Source organism: Taurulus bubalis (genome assembly GCF_910589615.1).
Source record: "Taurulus bubalis genome assembly, chromosome: 5".
NCBI classification, from domain to species: Eukaryota; Metazoa; Chordata; class Actinopteri; order Perciformes; family Cottidae; genus Taurulus; species Taurulus bubalis.
In genome coordinates, this window is record NC_136593.1 from 27,862,886 (window position 1) to 27,882,693 (window position 19,808).

Below are 19,808 nucleotides of genomic sequence, written 5' to 3' on the forward strand. Positions count from 1 at the left end.
CCGCGACAGATAAGCACAGTAGCAATGTCATCTCTCAAAGAACATGGCAGAAGTTCACTCAAAGTAGTGTCAAAACACACGGGCTCCGCCCACAGTAGCCACAGATCGGGGATGGATCTGATAACCTCTCTGGCTCCATGTCAACACAATCATTGTCCGCGCCTACAATCATCCTCTGCGCTCTCCGGGTCGAAGACTTCGGAGACTTACTCTGACGGGACAAACACATGTCAACCAAATTAAAGTAGCTGAATGCTCCCTTCCCTGTAGACACACACACACACACACACATGCACTACCCACAATCCCCAGCAGGACTTTCTAATCCTTCAGAACGCTATCTGACTGTAAATAGGCGAGACATAATTTTATATATATTGAGAGGGAATTTCAAGGCTGGATAAAGCCGTGTCTATTTTTGTTAAAAACAAACCGTGATTACGTGTCCTCTTGAATGTTCCTTCAACGCGTGCGAGCGTCCTTTATGAAGTGAGTGATTGTATCTGGATCCGACCCGTGTATGCACTTCCACCCGTCAAAGCAAAACCTCAGAACTATGTGACCGGAGGGGGAAAGAAAATCATGTTTGAAGCTGCCGACATCGTACTTGGGCATTTCTTTTTTTCTACAATGTCCCTTAAATTGTATATAACCCAAAATTGTTCACGGTGAAGATGAAAATACTTGTTTTCCCCCCTGATTCGTGAACGGCATGGATATGTATATCTGAGATGAAACGGAGTGTTGTCTTCTGCTTCTGCCACATCTGGGTTATATTTGTATTCCACGATTTTAACAGCAAAGCACGTGAAAAACATTTCCTTTCCTGAATATTAACTATTTGCACAGTAAATTCATACAAGTATAATTTCTTAATTTTCCTCTTTTATTAATAAGGCACTCTTGGCAAGTTAAACCTCCTTAAAAGACACTCAAATCCAAATGTGTTTTGGCTTTTAATATCAAGCTGCTTACGCTTGACTAAAATATTTGTATTTCTATAAATCATAATTTGATCTGTGGAAATGGAATATTATAATTGTTTTAGAATAAATACAGAGATGCCTTTAACTTGCCCAGTGTGTCTGTTAACAGTACGATCAATAGGAAGAAGTTTCCTCGACTCTTTGGGTGTAAAACACTTCCTGAATGTATTAAAGCCGAGAAGACGGAGCTGATTCTCAAATGTTCCACAGAAAGCAGCGACGCTGCAGATTGCACAAGTTTTCCACTGGACTCTAAACAAAAGGTTTCCGTCCTGTTTCAGTTTATTTTCATAGGTTGTTTTATTTTTATTATTTGTATATCTGTTCACATGACCCTGAATCATAATGCTGTAACGCTGGATATGATATTGATGTCTGTTAACAAATGTTTTATTAGCGTTCCCTGTAGAGATTTTGTCACAGAATATTAAATATTATAACCATTGTCTTTCACTTCTACTTTGCCTTTGTTGTACTTGTGTGCATATGTGAGCTAATATCCTTTTATAGTATTGTTATTATAGACTGCAGACGCTCGTCCTCGCTCTGTAATGTGAGGAAGAGGAAGATCGTTGAAGCTCGTGGGCTTTGCTTCCCGCTCACTTGTGTGGTCCGTTGTGTTGGAGGGTCTATTCCTGGCCGTCTGATCCCGGCCAACGCAACAATGAGCTGCCATCAGAAACTGAGACGAGCTGAAGGGAGGAAGTGTTTTCAACAATAGCATCTGCAGCAATAACTCTTCTAACTCTGACCCCGCCTGAACGCACCGCGCTGTGAGGGATGCCATGCGGTTCATGTTGTGTTTGACAGCCAGCGGACAGAGCCGCTCCTTATCGATGCTTACAGGGTTCTGACGCTCATGGAGAACCTTCCAATGGTTATTTACAGGCCTGGGAAAGTCCTTGAAATCCCCCAAAAAATTGTAAAAGTCATGTAAATGTGTTATATTCATGTGTTCATGACGTTCATTTACTCTGAGTTTGAAATAATGAATATGCTTTTAAAAGAAAGACTCAAAATATAAGCAGGCATACATACAGGCATCTATATAAATGTTTATTCTTTTAATCAAACTATTGTCTCATTCATTTGAGTCATTTAAGGTTTACTGTATGCTTTGTATTCTCATTGTAGTTTAAATACTACATTTACTCACTTTTTACTGTTTACACCCAGACTTCACTAAATGTTTGTATTGGACATTTGGCTTAAAGTTATGGAAAAGTCATGAAATCCACTGGTCGGAATGTGTCTGAACCCTGTCGATCACACTTCCTCACCTCCTCCTCACCTTGCCTCCTCGCCTCCTCGGCCCACGCAGCTCAGTTTCACAGACTTGTCACTTTTCTTGACCTGTGAGCCATGCGTGGGTCTGTCACACCTCCTGCTGTTGACAAGCTGAGCAGAGTTTCACGAGCTCTTTAGGGTGCAAAGTTGATCAAAGACGGCATGCATTTCCCTTTTACGAATGTAAAGACTCCGTGAGTTGCACCATTCAGTCATGGACTGAATGGTGCAAGTCATCTACCTTTCTAAGGAACTGGTGCAGAGCTCAGAACGGGTCTACTGCTCGGCCTCCGGTGTTCCTGTTGCAGCTTTCTTCCAAACTACTTCCCCATTAAAGATGTGCTGAATGTGTCCTCAGCCATGCACCTGCATGACCGTTCTCTCCCAACACCAAACTACTCTGCTTAGGATGCCAGAAGACACCAGGATGTGCTGCTGCATCCGGTCACATTTCAGGATGCAAACCAGCAATATTTTCTGACCCTGACTCTGAATCTTAATATTAAGTCTTAATATTGTAGAGAGCGAACAGAGTACCCAGCATGCTGTTTGGCGGTGTGACAGTCATTCTGTCATCATGTCTTCTATCAAATGCAGACAATAAATTATTTGCACACAGAATATCAAATCAAAAGTTACGATTTCCTTGGTTGAAGCCCTTAGATAAAGAATTATATGTTTGCAAACTTTTGTGTCAATAGACCTTTATTTTGTCCTCTGTTGGACTGGTAAACTTATTTTTTTTATCTACATACAACCTACGTCTATTCAGAAAAAAGTTAATCATATCTTCCTGCAATATTTATTCAGTAGTCCAAAGGTTCCTGAACACATCTCATCTCTTATTGCAGACAAACGCCCTGCTGCAGCTGAGACAGTTTATATAATGACACTATGGAGTTGTGTTCATTTCATAAATTGTTAATTAGATGTATAGTGTATTCCACCTGCACCACCAGTTACATATCTTTATTTAAGTTAAGTTATGCATTAAGTGGGGGAAGACTGCATTGTATATCATTTGAAGACAGCTGGGTCACCAAATGTAATGTTTAATAACAATCCATCTGTTTAGATCTACCCAGTTGTCAGATGGTCTAATCAGATTTATAATTTTTTTCAAAATGTTTTTAAATGGATTAGTTCAAAAGTCATCAGCTGGTAGAAAACCCCATTTGTGCCAAATTAATAACTATTGTCTTTTGTGACTTCATCCCATGATAAAACAATCGTACAATATGTTTTATCATTTCCACAAAGCGGTGTCGATAACGTCCCTTTCTTCAAGTTAATGTCTGTAGTTTCAGACTGGTCTGTGGACGGAGGGCAGTTTAAAGTAATTAAGTGCTTTAACCTTCTGCTCTTGATATTCAAGACCAGTTATTCTAATCTCTTTGTCCAGTGTGTGTGTGTGTGTGTGTGTGTGTGTGTGTGTGTGCATTATGTACTGCATGAAGCATCCTTTACCTGTCACTTCCTAAAGAGGACATGTTTATAAATATCCTCAGTGGACGTGAGGGTCGGTCTACAAAAGGCTCCTCATTGTTCTCTGCGTCCTGCTGGTCTGACTCCGCTGCTCAGCATGGTAAGTCGCTGTGTGGGATGCTGTTGGATGGCAAGGACCATATGCAACAATATTGTTTGGAGGGGTTCAAGGACGCTGAAATGAGATTATATTGGGCAGATGAGTGCAATCCTTTAATACTCTCATCTGTATATTTAAAGAACTTAAAACTAGATATTTCATTTGAAAACGTCATGTTGCAAATTTAAAAAGACAGACATTGAATGCGTTGCTACATGTACATTTAATGCATCCTAAATAAAACACTGCATATTCTTCAAGGACAAATAATTGCAAAAGGAACTGAAATGAGATAAGATATCATATTTATGCATGTGTGTTATTGCCCATAAGCTGTTTTCCACCTCGTCTCAACAAAAGTGTCTGCATGCAAGAACGCGACCCGTTTAATGGACGTCGTCTCACGTGTAGCGTCGCCTTAACTTCCTCGTCTCATCTCTTCTGCTTTCTTTGTGCCAAAAGGCCCCCAAGAAAGGCAAGAAGAGGACAGCAGAGGGCGCCAACTCCAACGTGTTCTCCATGTTCGAGCAGGCGCAGATCCAGGAGTTTAAAGAGGTGAAAGCTGCTCAATCAATACATTTTATTTCCCCTCCCCCACTGATTTACAACGTATGAATATGCACGTTAGAGGACCACGTCGAGTATTATGATTGAAGTATTGCTTTCTTCAACAAAAATACGCCACAAGGTTTGTATTTCTTCTTCCCTCTACGACGTCCTCTGTCGTTTCCCTTTCCATTGTTCATCGTCGTCGTATGCATTGCCCACCTGTCTGTTCTTACCGGCCTGGCTCTGCAGCTGAGGCCTGTGGTATGATGGTATGGTGGTATGATGGTATGATGGTATGGTGGTATGACGGTATGGTGGTATGGTGGTATGACGGTATGATGGTATGGTGGTATGATGGTATGATGGTATGGTGGTATGATGGTATGATGGTATGGTGGTATGGTGGTATGACGGTCCGTGGTGCCCAGACATCCAGACTGTGTCATCAGTGATTAGGCGTCACATAAACTGCTGGCCATGCCCTGGATGCCGGGCTAAACCCAGTTATAAATACTTAGCTGTGCTCATCTATGAAGATGGCACACACAATATTCAAGGGAAGAAAGAGAATCTAAAACCACGTGTGACATATTCTATTTTTTCTTTCTGAGAAGTGTGTTTGCAAGTCTCTTTTTCAAGGTGAGACTCATTTATGTGGACTGTGTCTTCTCAGGCCTTCACCATCATGGACCAGAACAGAGACGGCTTCATCGACCAGAACGATCTGAGGGACACGTTTGCTGCTCTCGGTACGTCAGCGCCCGTGTTCAGCCTCACAAGGAGTCGTCATGAACCACGATACTCGAGGTCCACGTTTCACTGAATCTCCATCTGATGGTTTCTTGTGCCCATGTTGAATGTTTCGTGCCGCAGGACGTCTCAATGTGAAACAGGAAGAGTTTGACGAGATGCTCAAAGAGGCTCCCGGCCCCGTCAACTTCACCGTCTTCCTCACCATGTTCGGGGAGAAGCTGAAAGGTGAGGACGCGCAGACTAATGATGAAGATGTAACCTCAAAAGATAAACCTATAAGTAATACGAGTATTGATTTGAGTGCGTTTCGAGAACGGTACGCTGACTTATTTTACGCATCTAGGTGCCGATCCAGAGGAGACCATCCTCAACGCGTTTAAAGTCTTCGACCCCGAGGGGAAAGGCGTGCTGAGGAAGGATTAGTAAGTGACTGAACACACTCCACTTCCCACACAAAGGCCATTTGCAAAATGCAAATGTATTGCCAGGAGCGTTGCGTAAGCTTTTCCCTCACAATTTATGACAGCGTCTGAGTCTGAGCGCAATCATTCATCCCAGAGCAACGAACTCATGACCTTTCCTCCTCATGTGGAAACAGGCCTCCTCGCCTCATACGCTGCTTTCCTCTTCTTTTCTGTTCAGTGTGACACAGATGCTAACGACGCAAGCGGACCGATTCTCCCCTGAAGAGGTACGTTGTTGTCTTTTTACCCAAATTATCATTATTATGTGTATTAGACTTTACAATAAGTCTCCTCTGGCCAGCAACAACAACATCAATAACATCAACAACAGCCCTTGCACCGCTTTTGTTGTCTAGTTAGTCACTGCACATTATCTTTTATACACATACTTTGTATTTTTGCACTTTCTGTATTTCTTTATTTCCAAAAATGATTACGCTTTACTGATTTGTTTTGTTGCATATATTGAGTATTTTGCATTTGTGATATTTTGTGATATTTTTTATTTTGATTGTATTTTTTCTGAGATTTTTTTTTTTATTGTATTTTTTGTGTCTCATATGTACCGTAAAAGTCGGGTTACAAGCCGCCCCTACCTGCGGTCAGTGTCCCCGCTGTAGCAAGCTAGGAGCAGCCTAGCTTGCGCTGCTGCTGCTAGCGCTGCTGCTGCTAGCGCTGCTGCTGCTAGCGCTGCTGCTGCTAGCGCTGCTGCTGCTAGCGCTGCTGCTGCTAGCGCTGCTGCTGCTAGCGCTGCTGCTGCTAGCGCTGCTGCTGCTAGTGGAAGTTAGCGGAGAGCTAGCAGAAGTTAGCGTAGAACTAGCGGAGCGCTAGCATGAGCGCTAGCTGGCTATAGCTGGGAGCAAACGGGGACACTGACCGAAGGTAGTAGCGGCTTGTAACCCGACTTTTACGGTAAGTTGCTTGCTACTGCAACAAACAAATTTCCCCTTGGGGATAAATAAAGTATCTATCTATCTATCTATCTATCTATCTATCTATCTATCTATCTATCTATCTATCTATCTTCGTGTGTGTGGGGATTGCTTAAGCTCTGATGAAACTGATGGTAACATCTGTTTGTTTTTGTTTAGATGGTCCAGATGTTCACTGCCTTCCCTCCAGATGTGGCAGGGAACCTGGACTACAAGAACCTGGTTCACACCATTACCCATGGAGAAGAAAAGGACCAGGAGTAAACATTTCTGTCAACATCAAGTATTGAAGTCGCTGTGTTGCCAGTGCATGACATGACACCGGCCCACTGCCAGGAGGAGATATGGACTGAGTTTATTGATGCTTCTTTGTGTTGGCGGCGTTGTCTCTGTACTGTGGGGTCAAGACAAAATGTCTTCTTCCAAGACCCCAAAACGGACGAGCATTGACCCAGTGAGCACCCTTTCTGCTTCATCCCCTGTATGTTCACACATTCACCCGAGACTACATTATTTTCCTCATCATTTTGTACACCTATGTATTTTCAAAGAAAATATCCATCTGTTAGGCCTGTACATGTTCGTCTAATAAAGAATGTGCAAAGACAGAGTCCAGTCTGCTTTCTCTTTCTGTTTTTTTCAACATTCTATCAAGACAATGAGAGGAAAGAACAGTACGACCAGAACAGAGACTATGCATAGAGATAACATTCCTGTGAGTCATTCCTTTATCGGATCGCTCATACGTCATTAGAGGCTTGAACACATGGCCATACCATCTAGTCTTTCAATTCCACGTTAGCTAGTGAATGTGCTCTTCAGAATAGGAGTTGGTGGTCCACTAAAATCCCCAAGAGATTATTCCAAAACGTGTGTGGCATTGTTTGTGTGTGTGTGTGTGTGTTCTGCATGCACACACTAAGATGTGTGTGTATTGTGCGCACACATACAAATGTTTGGCTACCGAAACAGAGGGCTTTAGCGAGCCCTGATGTTATTTCAGTGCTGTGGTAATGCTATACTGTGGAGTTTGTGCGACAGGCACACAATGGGACGCCATTAAGCGATCCGTCCCGCCCTCATATACCCCTCTCGCTAGTCTTTGGCGGGGTGAAAATCCCTGGTTGTTGGCAGCTGGAGGATCCGGGGCAACCTCGGCCGGGAGGAGGGGAAGGATAAGTGCTCGGATCAGCTCAGACTTTTGAGCTCAAATCATTTGTTTGTTTTTGGAACAGACTGTGGCCATTGAAGGAGGGGAATGTGGACACTGGGGAGAAATAGCACCTTGTCCCTTTGATCTGAGCTGTACCTGCTAGCACAGCCTGTCTCATAGCTGCACTATTCAATGTGTATTATATTAACTATGGATGACATAATGATGTGTAATGTGAAAGAGATCATTTCAATCAGAGGATCGGTGGTCCGAGCCCCGGCTCCGCTAGTCCATGTCGATGTGTCCTTGAGCGAGACACTTAACCCCAAATTGCTCCCCGTTGCTGTGTCTATAGTGTATAGAGCAAAAATGTAAGTCGCTCTGGAAAAAAGCATTAGCTAAATGAAATGTAATGTAACGTTAGTTAGCTAGCGTCAGCAGTGCGTTAGCTACAAAGGCTCGCTTGCAAGCTAGCTAACGTTAGACAGAGGTCCTTTATGTGGAGTTCCTGCATAAAGGTGTCCCTCGCATGGCATTTCTAGGGTAATTACCTATGATCACTTATCAAATGTTATTTCACAAGTTTCAAAAAGTCGGTGGCTAAAAAAAGATGTACATTTCCTATCCTGCCCACAGCGCTCCAATTCCAGCTTATTTAGCATTTTAGCTAATTTTTTTCCTGTTTCCCGGCTAACGGAGTTGGCTCTCGTTGACCTCCAGCAGCAACAGATGACCCCACTGTACCCTACATGTTCATTTACACACGGCAGACGGACATAAATAGCGTCTAGCTGGTGAACTTAATGACGCATTTAGCAGCTAAAGAGACAGATATCTCCTTCAGGAGATACTGGAGACCACAGCAGCACTGAAAGGAGAGCTCATACTGGACAGAAACATGGCTCCATGCCGATGCTGCTCTGTGTCTGCTGTGTTCGCTCACACATTATCCAGAACTAGCCAACATGCTATGATGTGTAACCAAAATAAAACTCTGAATGCAGCTTTGATATTGATGCTGTCAACCGTCTCAGTAAGACATATTTGATTCAAAATTCAATGTAGTATTAATATAAAACCTCTGCATCTGATTCTGAATGAAGAAATGATCGTTCTGTATGCAGTAAGGAACCAGGCTGTGATGCTGTGATGGGTTTATTGCCATCTGAAGTGAGGATGTGACGATCTTTCTGATCAGGCCGACTTCACAGAGCGTGACGGGAGACTTGCCTCGTGCCGTTTCCACGACCGCCCCACCTCTGCAACAAATACAAGTTGTGGTTGGACAGGTGAAAAGGGTCGTATACAGTAGTTTAAGCTAAAGGAGAGTATTACACAGTTTCAGTGTGATAAATTAGGTTTCATACCTGATGGCTCGTCAAAGTTCTAAGGAGCCGACTCCATCTGCTCGTGGCCCACGTCGTTGGTCTGCATCAGCAGGTTGACGATATTCTCCTCAAGGACACCTGGAGGACAAACAGACAACAACAGGGGTGTTGAGATGTGAAACGTGTACATCCAGGGCCAGGTTTAGGAGGTCAAGAGTTCACCTACTGGTAAAGTGTACAATGTTGTCAAAATTGACGACGACCACTTCATGCATTAAGTCATGGAAGAGGCCAGTGATGGCGGTGACCAGCTGGTCCAGAGAAGCCTGAACCACGGTGCGCTGCTTCTGCAGAGACGCTGACGCACTGCTGTACGACTCCAACTCCAACTAGAGCAGAAAGACACGAGAGGAAAGGCTTTCAGGAACCAAGGGCATCTAATCCTTGTGTAATATATATATATATACAATAGTTGCATGACATGTAATCATTAATTAAAAGGTCAAATGAATTCTTTAAGAATGACAAGAAACGTCATAGTTCTGGATATGTAACCTTTATGACCTTTTATGACCATAATTGATCATAAAACCATGTAACATTGGTTTAATTCATTTTTGCAACTGAAAAACATGTCGCTCTGTAAACGGTTGGATCCAGGTTTTCTTCTCATGAGCTTCTCAGCATTATTCAATAAATATATGTTATTATAATTCTATTCAGCTACACTGAACTAGCTCAACACTGCAGCAGAAGATAAACCAAGGCCCTATGCATTGATGATGTATCATGTGATCAGGTCAGGCGGTGAGACTCACCTCTAGATCCTGGAGATGGCTGTTGTTCTGTTCATCACGTCCTCTGTTCTGTTCTTCCTGGGACAGGATATCCCTCTGAGAACACAACACGTACGTGTAAATACAAAGTACACTATGTCTATGAGTATGTGAACACTATGCACATGCCTTCAACGTCTCCGTTTTGTTCTTCAACATGTTCCTCCTGATATGCAGCTCGTTGATGTATCTGAGATATGAAAAATTCTTCTGCTCATTCTGGCTAAACAGGAGGCCGATCTGACGCAGGTCTGTCTCTCCGGTGACCCCCAGCAGGGTTCTGTGTCCCTGCACGTACATGTCCAGCTTCTGAACGGCAATCTGGAACTGCTGCTGTTTCTCTGTCACGAGGAAACAAAAGACAGCGACTAGATTACGTCTGAAAGAGGCGACATTGCATCTGCTTTAGGGGAAAGATGATAGGCCGTGATCCAGATGAATAATATACTTCTATTCTTTGAGTCTTCATCTTCTTCAAAAAGATCAATATTCTGGAGTTTCGTCCCCAGGAAGGTCTGCAGTTTGGCATCACAGGTAATGTCCGTCTTCAGCTGCATCCTCCTCCTGAGGAACTGGGCCGTCTCCATCTTAAAGCTCTTCTTCATCTCCAGCATCCGGGTCTTGGCCTCGGACCTGCAGCACGACACAAACACACAACTTGTATCTCTTTTTCCCGCCCGTGAAGTTTCCCACATGCACTCACATACGTGACGTACCTCTGTTTGCAAAAGATTGCGAACTTCTCCCCCAGTTCCTCTGTGATGCTCTTCTGTGTCGCCAGCTGTCTGTTGGCTTTCTCTTCCAAGTTGCCCAATAAGCCTTTCTGCAGCAGCAGGTGGGCAATTTCTTTGCGATCCTCCATGTTGCTGCACATTAACTCATTAAACCTAACAGTGTTCTTCAGAAGAGGGGAAATAGAGCAGTGTTTTTCAACCTTTTTTGAGCCGCGGCACATTTTCTACAATGAAAAAATGGTTGGAAATAGAGTATAAAATAGAGGATGCAATCTAGGACTTCATCGACTTGAGATTATGACATTCGCATAAAAGACTGTGATGAGGGGTGTCCGTTTAAAAGTAGGGCTTGTAGTAAAAGAACAGTTATATAAGGCTACAGCCTGCAGTCGATTAGCTTAGCACAAAGACTGGAAACACTAGCGCCTCAAAGGCTAACTAACATATTTTATTGTGGCGGTACGTGGAGTTGCTGGACTATTTCTTGGTGGGAAGTTCTAACTTAATATTTAAAGGCCAATAATAACTCTCGACAAGAAAGCAGATAAGTGTGTTTCCCAAACGTACAAAACAAAAGGTACTGATTAATTGGGGGAGAACTTGAATGACGCTCACGCTGCAGCATGAATGTGTGTACAAATCCATGTTTTTTGAGGATCCTACCTGGTTGAGCTGGTTTTCTAAGATGCGGACGTGCCTCATGTCTCCTCTGTGTTTCCCTTCTTGTTTCAGGATGCCACCCGGGACTTTGAGCTCTTGAATCTTGCTCTTTAACACAGTTGCCTGGAGCCACACAGGAAACCAGACTCAATACACACAATGCATACATACAATGTATTAATACAGACATGACACCTTTCCTTTTGTTGTTGGCTGTAGCACATTGCATTTGTAAATGAAACACGGATATGTGTATTATTATTCCTGTTGCAGATGAGATGTTTTTTATTGGATTGGAAATTAAACAATGGCAATGAAGGCATTGCTTTGAACTTTACTTTTAATATATTGACACACATACATCACTAAGTTATAACAATTGTATGAAAGTGAAACCCACATTAAAACAGAATGCAGTATATTTCTGTGTATTTACCTCCTTGTGCAGAGAGGCCAGATGATCCTTCTGCTGCATGATGAGCTTTTTACATCGATCATTTTCCTCCTGCAGGTTGTTGTATCGCTCCTCTAAAAGGTTTGTTGCCATTTTATCTAAAAAACATCACAAGATTTGGGGTAAAGTTAGTGACTAACACAACGTACTTTGGTGAATAATCACATGAAGTTTGGGTATTAACATTTCAGAGGATGAAGACCTTACCGGACAGATGTGGAGTGAAATCTAAATAAATCTCACTTCGAGAAGAAATATGTTTCTGGGTTGATTTGTCTGTAGGTTTCAAACATAAACATTCTCAAATAATTTGTTTGTGTTTAATGTTGAAGTCTCAGGACTATAATAGTAATATATTACCAATAATATTATATCACATAGCTGTTAAGAAAAATATAGCCACGTAATAAAATGTGCAAAAGTGGACATTTGGATAGTTTGACGCTCTGAAACTAAAAGTGAACTTTTACAGAACAGCTGTAGTGATGACGAGTGGGAAGAAATCCACTGAGTCGGAGCGCCCCCTAGCTGCCACTGAGGGAAATTAAGATGGACTGGACAAGGGCTGCAGTGATCACACTGCAAGATGGACATCTTGTTGAGATGACTTAATACACACAAAAACACAATAAAGTGACTATAATCTCACTGCTGAGCACCAGTCGCTGTAAATCCCTGTCAGAATATTATAGGATGATGACACCAATGAGCAGGGGAAGCATTTTAGTGTGCTGAGGTTACAATTAACGCTTTCTCACAGAGGTCAGTATTGAGATTTAATGCAGTTCTTAAGTGGCATTAAATCCATATGCACCACTGTGAAATAATGGATCCCATGTGAGAACTGTCGATGTGCAGAGTGTGTGTTCAGAGAGGCCGGAAACGAGTTCAGGGCCGGTTCTTCAGAGTGGGATTCATGGACTGTCAGGAGAATATTGTTTTCAGTGTGTTTTTATTTAGTGTTGTCTTTAAAGGTGTTTAAACAAGAATACTTTGTCCCTTTCTTTTTGAATTTACAGGCTTTTAAGGTTAATGTTCTGACGTCCTTTGAACAGACTATCTTCACACTCGCAGAGCTTTTTACATATAAATAAAATATATATATAAAACATACCTATATATATATATATAAGTATGTTTGACTATCAGCTCACAAACAGAAACATAAAACATCTGAGTTCAGCGGTTGAGTGACTTTGTGTGGAGACATCTTAAATATTGCATAACGTCTGTGAACGGCCTCAGAAGTCGGTTTGTGCCGTTTGTTTGTAAATTAACTCGTAATTTTCTGGAAGTTCGTCATCTTTGTAGCTGTAAGGGAATTATTGTGTAATTACACTTGATAACCTAATGACCAAAAACATGTTATGATTAAAATGATTGTGTTCTTTAAGGAGCAGTAATTGTATTAATATTATCAGCCTGTTTATGTTATTATGTCTTCTGCCATGTGTAAACCAAAAGGAGATTAGTGAGAGTCTTTATTACTCCGAAGGAGTCGACATTTTAAATGATTTTTTAAATGATCTGAAACCAATAAGGTGGTATTCATCACAGCGATTACTGCAGGGAAAGAAAAGAAAAGCGCTTTTCCATTCTATTATAATTCATCTTGTGTGTCGGATCCTTTGTGGGATATCTCAACAGATTTGAGTATAATTGGCCAATAGGCAGAGAGATCTGATTACTATTTACAACGATACCAACAGAGGAACACCTTCATCCCTTGATTGAATCTTTTAGTTTCCACCTTTATGATTTGTTTGCATTTGCAAAAGTAAAGTCACATCTTATAGATGCATAAACTATTTGAATACCACATTGTTTTACTCTTGAATGTGCAGTTGCAATCACATGTTTAAACAGGTGCAGCTCCAGGTAATTCACCTACGATAAAACATGATAAGATGTCATATAACTGGTTGTTATGAAACAGAACTGGTCTGTTCTAGAACTACAATATAGAAAAGCTTATCTTAAAAAACAACAGATGCTAATCTTGGCCGTGACGTAGTCTGAGCAGGTACACAGCTTGTTGTGCACAGACACACCTGGAGGATCTTTTGAAGAGTGCAAGCGCACATTCACTCCCACAACAGGCAGTGTTGTGTTTACAAAACCATCAATTAGAAAATGGAGGACAGCACAGATTTTGAATCCTTTTGTGAAAGCATGCAGGTCCTCTCCAGGAGGAAGGACCTGCTGGGCCAGGACACACCGGGCACCACCGGCGTCCCTGAAGCAGCAGAACGTGAGATGCAGGAGCAAAGCACCACCACCGGAGATGTTGAGTCCATGCAGGCCAACAAGTTACTCATCCGGAAAATCAAGACTACTTGCATTCAAAATGACACCATGTTTGAAAAGATAGAACCTCTTCAGAAACAACCCAATGTCCTGTTCAGCCAGAAGACACAGGTCACCAGCAGTGGCTCTGAAACATCTTCAGCGATAGCATTAGCTGACAAGCAGAATGAAATCCCTAAAACGGAAAACAAGGAAGCTCAGGCGGAGGCAGTTCACAGCTCGGCTCAGCTGCAGGCGCTGGATGTGCAGCTTAAAAGTGGAAAGGTGCTGCAGGACGGGCTGCAGAGCCGCGGGAGCTCTGGGATCAGGGAGGAGCAGAACTTTTGGAGGGAACCCTGCAGACCTTCGCTGTGGAAAAGGTTTGTCCGGCTCTTCGTCCCGGGATGGAGGAGCCGCTACTCCAGCAGGGAGACAGTGGAGTACATGGAGGCCGGGGAGCGAGCCAGAGAGGAGAGGCCGCTGAGGTCGTTGTGGCAGGAGAGGCTCACCCATTTCTGCAGGAGGAGGAGACGCATCTCCTGAAAGGGAAAGAAAAGAAAAATGATAAATGCAGCATGATAAATATAGTCAAATGAAAAATACTTAAATGTGTATGCATTATTATTTATCATGCATTATTATTTTTCATCAATGAATTATCTTTGCCCAAGAAGTTATGAATGTTGAATGTATTCTGTTGCCATCACACTAATCCAAGCACACTGTTAGATATTGTTTCCTCAAAACTGATTAAAAAAATATTACAATAAACAAATTGGAAAGAACAATAGAGTAAAGATACTCTGACTTAGGTGCTCCCAAGAGGTCGCTTTGGCTGTGTTTTGTTATTTTGTTGGAACATGGGGGCATCGCAGGTCACATGACCATTATTGGGCTACCATGAGCATAAGGAGGGGCTGGAACTGGCAAAAATATGTATATATGTATGTACATATGTATGCATATATACATACATATGTACATACATTGTGCATACATTGTTGTGGTAATGTGGTAAAAATATTTAAAAAAATCTATATATGTATGTAAAAAATTAATATTTACAAAATATATGTATAATATATATATATATATATTATAATATATATATATATATTATAATATACATATAAACATACATATATAAATTACATATATGTCTTTTATTTTTACCTCTTAGTCTTTTTTTCAGTTCCATACATGTGGTTATATATATATAATTATATATAATTATCTAATTTAATTTAAATAAAAGATAATACAAATTAATTTGAGAAATTATATTTTAAAGTCATTAATTAATGCACACATATTGTGCGAATAGATATGTGCATAAAGTCCAGCAGTGCAACTCAGTTGTGTATAATATTGTAGGATTGTGAAGTTACACTAAAACGTAGTGTATTTTATGGTGAGACGGCAGTACCCGCCTCTGCCGCTAGATGTCGCTGGTCCCTGCGCGTGGGGGCTGGATGTGGGCTGTCGGTGACTCCAGGGGGGCAGCAGGGTATGTGTGTGAGAGAGTGTGTGTGTGTGTGTGTGTGTGTGTGTGTGTGTGTGTGTGTGTGAGAGGCTCGTCGAGCAGCAGGGGAACTTGAAAACTTCGCTGCGTCCAGAGAGGCTCGAGGAGTCCGCGTCTGGGAGCTCAATCCGCCGCTTCAGCCCCGCAGTGACCGAGCACCGGTCCGGTTCTGCGCGTCGGAACGATTTCCGGCCAACATGGATGATTTAGGTAAGTTCGCTCGCTCGTGAACGCAACATTTACACAGCGCGCGCGCGTGTGTGCGTGTGTGTGCGTGGTGTTAGCGCAAAACACACGATGCTTGCGTTATATCTGTATATGCAGCGGAGCCATGGTTGTTTTTAACGTGGTCTTTGACCGTAATGGTGTTCAGCTGGTTGGAGCGATGCGTCCTCCTCCAGGTAGGTGAAGTTCTGCTGGTGCAACTCGGCTCTGCGCGAGCTCACATGCTCAGAAAGGCCCCGCGTGCATGCGGACACGAGGAATCGGCTTCCATGCGATAATTCTCCCAATTAATGTGCGTGTTCGCCAGTGTGCGTGAGGGTAACGCACCCGTGCGTGAGAGGAGAGGACGCGGGGCTCTGCACGGCTGTTGACGAGGCGTGTCGGCTCCTCTCAACTTTTTCATGCTCGGAAATAAGCAGCAGAAATATCAAAGAAAGAAGGAGACCACAGGTCATCTGACATGTTAGGAGACACCTATTTGACCTCCTGATGGCCAGACTGCATACCTGCCTCTCCTGCAGGTGGGCCGGGAACAGCTGGGTCGCGCTCACTATTTACTTCTATCAACAACAAATAATGTATTTTCTAGGGGTGGGAATCACCAGAGGTCCCGATACGATATTATCACAATACTTAAGTCCTGATACGATATTATCACGATACTGCGATATATTGAGTATTGTGACAATTTGAGGATTGCGATTTATTAGCTTTTTTTTTTCCCAACCACAAACCTTTGTCAACATATTTGGTCATCATATGTTTTCAGCCATCTCACTTCAATATTTTTTATTGCAGCAAAATGGGACCCTAACCCTGACCTTAAAGTTTAAAATTGATACAATAAAAGATTGATACTTGGCTTCCGTGTATCGATACAATATCGCCATGCAAAATATCGCGATGCTATGCTGTATTGATTTTTCCCCACCCCTAATATTTTATATATCGATATATTGAACATATATATTCAGTTGTCACTGATTCCAGCCATTGGATGGTCAGCATGACGAGGAGTCCATTTAAAGACCCGTTGTGACTCCTTCCAGCGTGAATGGAGCCCTGTGGTCAGCTGACCAGAGCTACCTGAGCTCAGGTAAACACAGGCAGAGGATCCGAGGAGAGCTCTGCTGTCCTTCTGCCTTCACAGATGAGCTTACCTCGGTAAATTATTGCACACTCGATAACAGCAGAAAATGAAATGCCCGAGGTCCGGCTGTGGTGACAGGGTGTGGGCGGGCGTGTGTGTGTGTGTGTGTGTGTGGCTCAATGTTCTCGGTGCACACAAAGCCCTGGCTCCAGATTCCCCCGACAGTTCCTTTTTTAGTAGTTTACAATCCTCGCCCTGAGCCGCTCTGTGAACACTCTTCACACTGTCTTAGCTCGGCAGTGTGTAGCTGAATAATGACGCTGCAGGCCATGTGGATCTTTCACAAGTTACTTTCAACGATGCCGAATAATTTATACGCAGACCCCCTTCAGTGATGGAAACGTGGGCAGCCTAATTAAAAACAGAAGGAGCCCACTGAAGCGATTCCTGCTTTTTAAGTATTCATACACGAGCATTGACTGTGCAGTTTGAGTTTTTTTACCCTGGCAACCGCACGGTTAAGTTTAGCGGCACACTGAAATGCTCTGAAGGAGTCGGGTTCATCGGAGGCTAAAAAACCCACCAGAATACATGCATGAAGTCAAAGATGATAAATGTCTCGCAAAAAGTGTCCTGTGAGCTGCAGGTGAATCTGGATCAGTCTAATTTAGGCCCAAACCCGGCTCTCTGGTTGACACGCTGGTGGTACCAAGAATATTGGTCACTCTATATCCAGTCAACATTTATGGATAGCTTCTCAGCTTACATGGGTGAAGGGCTTTCCTTCAAGCAGCAGCTTAAAAAAAGAGCGTTACACAACCCAGTGTAATTATCATGTCACAGGGCTGTAAATCCTGTCATCGTTTTAGCAGAGACCTGTGAAACCGTGGCACACAAACAGAGAGAAGCGTAGGCTGCTAATATCACTTATGGATGGTGTTGGGATGAGAGTCAGAGAGGGACATGTGTTGCCCATCTGCTTAGGAAAATTGAAAGACTTGAACATTTTAAAATGGTTTGAATGCAGTCGGGAGATCTAAAGCAAATGCCAAAGAGCTGAATACAGGATATTGCGGGGAGTCTTCCACCTCAGAGAGGAAGAGGAAGATTAACCTCAGAGGAGTCTTTCCTCTCAAGTGCTGGCTAGACCAAGACTCCTTCCACCAACTGGCTCATCCGTCTCTCTTTCCCACACTTTCATTCTTCATTTCTAAGCACCATTGCCCCAACCACTGTAGGAAATGTAAATATTTTTTAGGCCCCCCCCCCCACCGACTGAAATCCAGAGGCATTTAAATACAAATTGGGGGCACTTTTTGAAACTTGTGAAATAACATTCGATAAGAGATCATAGATAAATACCCTAGAAATGCCATGCGAGGGACACCTTTATGCAGGAACTCCACATAAAGGACCTCTGTCTAACATTAGCTAGCTTGCAAGCGAGCCTTTGTAGCTAAAGCACTATCAGAGCTAGCTGATGCTGGCTAACTAGTGTTAGTTAGCTTGCAAGCGAGCCTTTGTAGCTAACACACTATCAGAGCTAGCTGACGCTGTTTAACTAATGTTAGCTAGCTTGCAAGCGAGCCTTTGTAGCTAACACACTATCAGAGCTAGCTGACGCTGTTTAACTAATGTTAGCTAGCTTGCAAGCGAGCCTTTGTAGCTAACACACTATCAGAGCTAGCTGACGCTGTTTAACTAATGTTAGCTAGCTTGCAAGCGAGCCTTTGTAGCTAACACACTATCAGAGCTAGCTGACGCTGTTTAACTAATGTTAGCTAGCTTGCAAGCGAGCCTTTAGAGCTGACGCACTATCAGAGCTAGCTGACGCTGTCTAACTAGTGTTACATTACATTTCATTTAGCTGACGCTTTTATCCAAAGCGACTTACATTTTTGCTCAATACACTGTAGACACAGCAACGAGGAGCAATTCAGGGTTAAGTGTCTCGCTCTAGGACACATCGACATGGACTAGCGACATGGATCCTCTGATTGAAAGACGGGCATGCTAGCGTGGCTCAGTGGCTAGCATGCTAGCTAGCCACTAAAAGCGAACTAGTTATCACTCACTGTAGGCGATGACGTGTTGCTCAAAAACATTCTATGGCAACTGGACCAGGTCGTATAGGCTACAAGTTCATTAAATTATCATCATCATTAGAGGAAATTATGGGGGCGTTTTTTCCGCTCCTCTCCTAGTGATATCAGCGGCAACATTGCATTTCTTCGGGACAGTTTTGCCCTTTGCCCTCGTGTATTTCCGGCGCTGGCCCCAACACCACCAGTGACATACAAGTGACTCATCTTTCCCGTTGCACCCTCTGGATGTGCTTCATCCCCACGCTTCCTCCAGAACCAGCCCAGCGCTGCTCACAGGGTGGATCGGGCCCACATGCCGGGATTGGGCCTCAGCCAAAATGTATCCTCCTTAAACACTGCACTGCCGCACCCTCTCTCTCCCTCTCTCTCTCATTCTCTCCCCCACTCCCCACCATTCCTGTGGCGAACCACATAGGAAGCTGCAGGCTGCAATCTATTGACGGCTCAAAGCCGGCTGAGTTTGCAGGAGAGCAGATTAGCTTTCGGGAAGATTTGGATTCAGGCAGATTTTGATGCTTGATCGCCTGCAATTATCAGCAACTTCAGCCAGTCGGCTGAAGTTGCTGATAATTGCAAGCGATCAAGCAGGAGTCAGGAAGGAAATTGGTTTCAAAGGATTTCTTGACTGGGATTATATTGTTTGCGTCTTTTATCTGTGCAATCTTCGTGTTCTTTTATACTTTCATTGACCTCCCCCTCCTCCGTCGTCGGCGCTGCTCCTTGCTTCACTGCTCTGGGCCTGCAGCAACAAGACATGAATGTCAAACAGCCTCCAAAGTTTACTTCCTTTTACTGACTTTGATCCTCACTACCTTTTCAGTATTTCCTTTTTATTTTTTAGTATCCTCAAATACAGTAA

General features: G+C 43.1%; 1 protein-coding gene across 1 annotated transcript; it reads left to right on the forward strand.

Moving 5' to 3' along the window:
• Positions 1-3,842: 3,842 nt before the first annotated feature.
• Positions 3,843-7,160, forward strand: myl2a (myosin, light chain 2a, regulatory, cardiac, slow). Its single transcript, XM_079217728.1, has 7 exons — positions 3,843-3,858; positions 4,321-4,413; positions 5,081-5,156; positions 5,281-5,385; positions 5,504-5,582; positions 5,803-5,851; positions 6,716-7,160. The coding sequence occupies exons 1-7, from the start codon at positions 3,856-3,858 to the stop codon at positions 6,818-6,820; spliced, it is 510 nt and encodes a 169-aa protein (XP_079073854.1). The 5' UTR covers positions 3,843-3,855; the 3' UTR covers positions 6,821-7,160.
• The last annotated feature ends 12,648 nt before the right edge of the window (positions 7,161-19,808 follow it).

What these genes read in the sequence shown, in the direction of transcription:
- myl2a (XM_079217728.1), top strand. An exon ending in AGATCCAGGAGTTTAAAGAG is followed by an intron (nt 4,414 to 5,080) that starts GTGAAAGCTGCT and finishes GTGTCTTCTCAG; the next exon opens with GCCTTCACCATCATGGACCA. An exon ending in GTTCGGGGAGAAGCTGAAAG is followed by an intron (nt 5,386 to 5,503) that starts GTGAGGACGCGC and finishes TTACGCATCTAG; the next exon opens with GTGCCGATCCAGAGGAGACC.